The sequence below is a fragment of the Vitis vinifera genome, chromosome 10 (assembly GCF_030704535.1).
Source record: "Vitis vinifera cultivar Pinot Noir 40024 chromosome 10, ASM3070453v1".
In the NCBI taxonomy this organism is placed as follows: domain Eukaryota; kingdom Viridiplantae; phylum Streptophyta; class Magnoliopsida; order Vitales; family Vitaceae; genus Vitis; species Vitis vinifera.
In genome coordinates this window covers 1,295,193-1,298,276 of record NC_081814.1, presented here as the reverse complement: position 1 = coordinate 1,298,276, position 3,084 = coordinate 1,295,193, and the positions used below count along the sequence as shown (strand labels likewise).

The 3,084-nt window shown below is 35.6% G+C and overlaps 1 protein-coding gene across 1 annotated transcript; it reads left to right on the top strand.

Moving 5' to 3' along the window:
* The first annotated feature begins 924 nt into the window (after nucleotides 1–924).
* Nucleotides 925–1,528, top strand: LOC109122196 (uncharacterized). The gene is made up of 3 exons (XM_019218625.2): nucleotides 925–1,166; nucleotides 1,269–1,344; nucleotides 1,430–1,528. The coding sequence occupies exons 1-3, from the start codon at nucleotides 925–927 to the stop codon at nucleotides 1,526–1,528; spliced, it is 417 nt and encodes a 138-aa protein (XP_019074170.2).
* The last annotated feature ends 1,556 nt before the right edge of the window (nucleotides 1,529–3,084 follow it).

The following is a 3,084-nucleotide window of genomic DNA, read 5'->3' as shown; positions in this document are numbered from 1 at the left end:
CTCATGCAGAGGCATCGCTTCCACCACAAGTGACAATAGAAGAAGCGCGAGAATGTGATATGGTAGGTGGGAGTGGTGATCAAGCCATTAAACCTTCATCTATCAAGAGATTTAAGCGGACTTGTAAGAGGATAGTGAAGCGTCCTCCCACTTGCAAAAGTCCATTTGTCACCCAATGTGTTAAACAATTCCCTAAAATCCCCCATGCTCATCGGGTAGTAGCAGATTACGCTTTGGCAGAAATTGGTGATCCTAGGTACATTTCATTTTTCTAAAAATAATTTTTGCAATCATTTAATATGTGAATAACTTTACATCATTATGACATAATTCATTTTCAATCATTCTAGCGAGATTTTATGCGAGATGTATGGGATGTACATTACCCGAGAAGAAATTTCTTGTCTAAATGCAGGGCGGTGGGTTAATTCAGTAGTAAGTTACTTATCTTTATGTTGAATTAAATTCAAAAGTAATTGGTCATATAATGTATAAAGTGTTGATGGGGTTGTAAAATTTGTTCATTTCTACAACTTTGCCAGATTGTGGCGATTGTCTCTCGCATGATGAATGGACAGCAAGCACCACCAGCGCGCACACACTATTTTGATCCTTCGTTCTCGGTGAACCCTCTAATATCCTAAATTGACATAGTCTCAAAATAGAATAGCATTTGTTGATGTTTGTATTGATAACCCCACCCGTGAACAGGTGATTCTGACCAACTTGAAAACAAATGCAACCAGCCAGGTGATCATGGATAGATGTCGCATGTATCTGGATGCTGGTATATTGGGCCATGATTTGGGGACATGTAACATGGTAAATAACGGTTGTTAAATTTCATTTCCATAGTAATATATGCAATGGCATTGGACATGACTATTATCTTATAACATAAAAGGTAATAACTCTTTTATGATAATGCAGATGTTCATTCCAGTTTGTGAGAACAATCACTGGCACATGCATGTAGTTAATTTTGCAGCTGCACGAGTTGAAATTCTTTCATCTTTGCCCTTGAGGCGAGGAAACAGTATTAGTGCTGCAACAAGGCGATTATCTATGGCAATCAATAAAGCACTGCATGCATATGCAATTCATATGGACGTGGATGTCTCGACTTTTGAGCATGTCCAACCACACCTTGTGCAACAACTGAATGGGTAAAATATTCATATATTCTAACCAAAACGGACATTTGAGGTGATTTTTTTTTCTTAGATTTCTATGATATACATGACAAGCCTAAATGTGATGTGTTATAGGTTTGACTGTGGTATCCTTGCACTAAAATTCATGGAATTTTGGAATGGGGCCACCTTAACTACTTCAGTGGCAGAGGTTAGAGCTAGTTTACATCCTAATTGGTTTTGTTTTTTTTTTAAAAAAAAAAACAGTATGAAATAAGTTTTTCCCATTTCTGTAGGACAAGCTCAACATGTACAGACTCCAGCTAGTTGTGGAACTAGTGCTCAATGAACACAACACTGTTAGAGATAAAATTATGGCCTCCTGTCATTTGTGACTTCATGGTTGATGATAAGTTTTTTCCTATCTGAAGCTACTTACCATATAAAGCAATACTTGATTGTAGTTTGTCCACAAATGACTGAATTCATATCCTGTTATGTGATGATGTGATTTTGTTCCCATTCTAAAACCATTATTTATGTTCTATATTTATTGTAACAGTGACAGTATGGTGATGCTGAATGTCAGAACTTTATGTACAACAATGGGCAACGCGTAAGGGAAAGAAAGACTGCATGGTGATGCTGTTGCTATAGCTTACAAGAGGGAGTAATATCAGAATGAGTCATATGTTATCCTCTTTCTTCGGATTGTATGAAGCAAACTTGGTTTACCATATGATCAAAATTAGGTTTCTTTGGTTTGTTGACTACATTAGAAACATTTTGCTGATGTACACATTCAAAGGACTATGTTTGTGTTTTGTTTTATACAGGAAATCCTAATAGAGATAAGGCATTTGTTACATATCCTTTCAATTTTTTCCCTGTTCCATCCCAATGTCCTCTCCAAATATAGTTCAAAAATAATGATCCTTTGTTGAAGTAGAATGTTACAAACCATGGTGACAAATTCAGGTGTCATGGGTGATGGTGAAGACATTGGATGGTATTCGTAATGAATCATTGAAGACTATTGGCACTGGTGATTTTTTTAGATTGTCATGTGCTGAGATAATTCTTTGTTACCTATCACGAGTTTTTTTTCTTTTAGTTAATAATATTAAGTGATGATCTGGCATTTCATCATGTTCTTAATATTTGGCTTAGCTCTTACTCATGAAGAATATTTGCAAAAAGTTATACAGGGTTCCAAAATGGTTTTGCATGTAGCATGTTTTGCTTCCAACAATCTATAGGTTGTGATAGGCAAATAAATATATGTTACAAAACCAAAAAATAAATGGTTCACATGATCACATTCCATATCCAACCACAACCCGTCAAAATCTAGATGAATACCAAAATGGGAAAACAACTGTTTACTTAAATAAATAGTCACAACAAAATATTTGTAAAAAGAACAACATTTCTCGAATGTCCATTTAGGTAGTACATGAGGTACATTAAGGTAGTACCTCAGGGTCTTAAGGTCGTACCTCATGTGCATTAAGGTAGTACCTTAAATTTCTGATGATTACATAAGCTATCGAATGAGTCAGCAAGAGGAACATAACAATGGCATGCTGTAATATGTAATGCAATGAACTAATTGTAGCTTAAGTTATAGAAGAGCAACATTTCTCCAAGGTGCCTTAAGGTAGTACTTGAGGTACATTAAGGTAGTACCTCATGTCATTAAGGTAGTACCTCATGTGCATTAAGGTAGTACCTCAACTTTTTTATGATTACATAACCTACCGAATGAGTGAGCAATAAGAATATAATAATGGCATGCTGTAATATGTAATGCAATGAACTAATTTTGACTTAAATCATAGAAGAGCATCATTTCTCTAAGGTGCCTTAAGGTAGTACCTTAGGTACATTAAGGTAGTACCTCATGTCATTAAGGTAGTACCTCATGTGCATTAAGGTAGTACCTAAAATT

Bases quoted from the DNA above. Each gene is read 5' to 3' on its own strand.
- LOC109122196 (XM_019218625.2), top strand. From the start codon at position 925: ATGCAGATGTTCATTCCAGTTTGTGAGAACAATCACTGGCACATGCAT. The intron at 1,167-1,268 runs GTAAAATATTCA...GATGTGTTATAG, and splicing joins CTTGTGCAACAACTGAATGG to GTTTGACTGTGGTATCCTTG. The intron at 1,345-1,429 runs GTTAGAGCTAGT...CCATTTCTGTAG, and splicing joins TAACTACTTCAGTGGCAGAG to GACAAGCTCAACATGTACAG.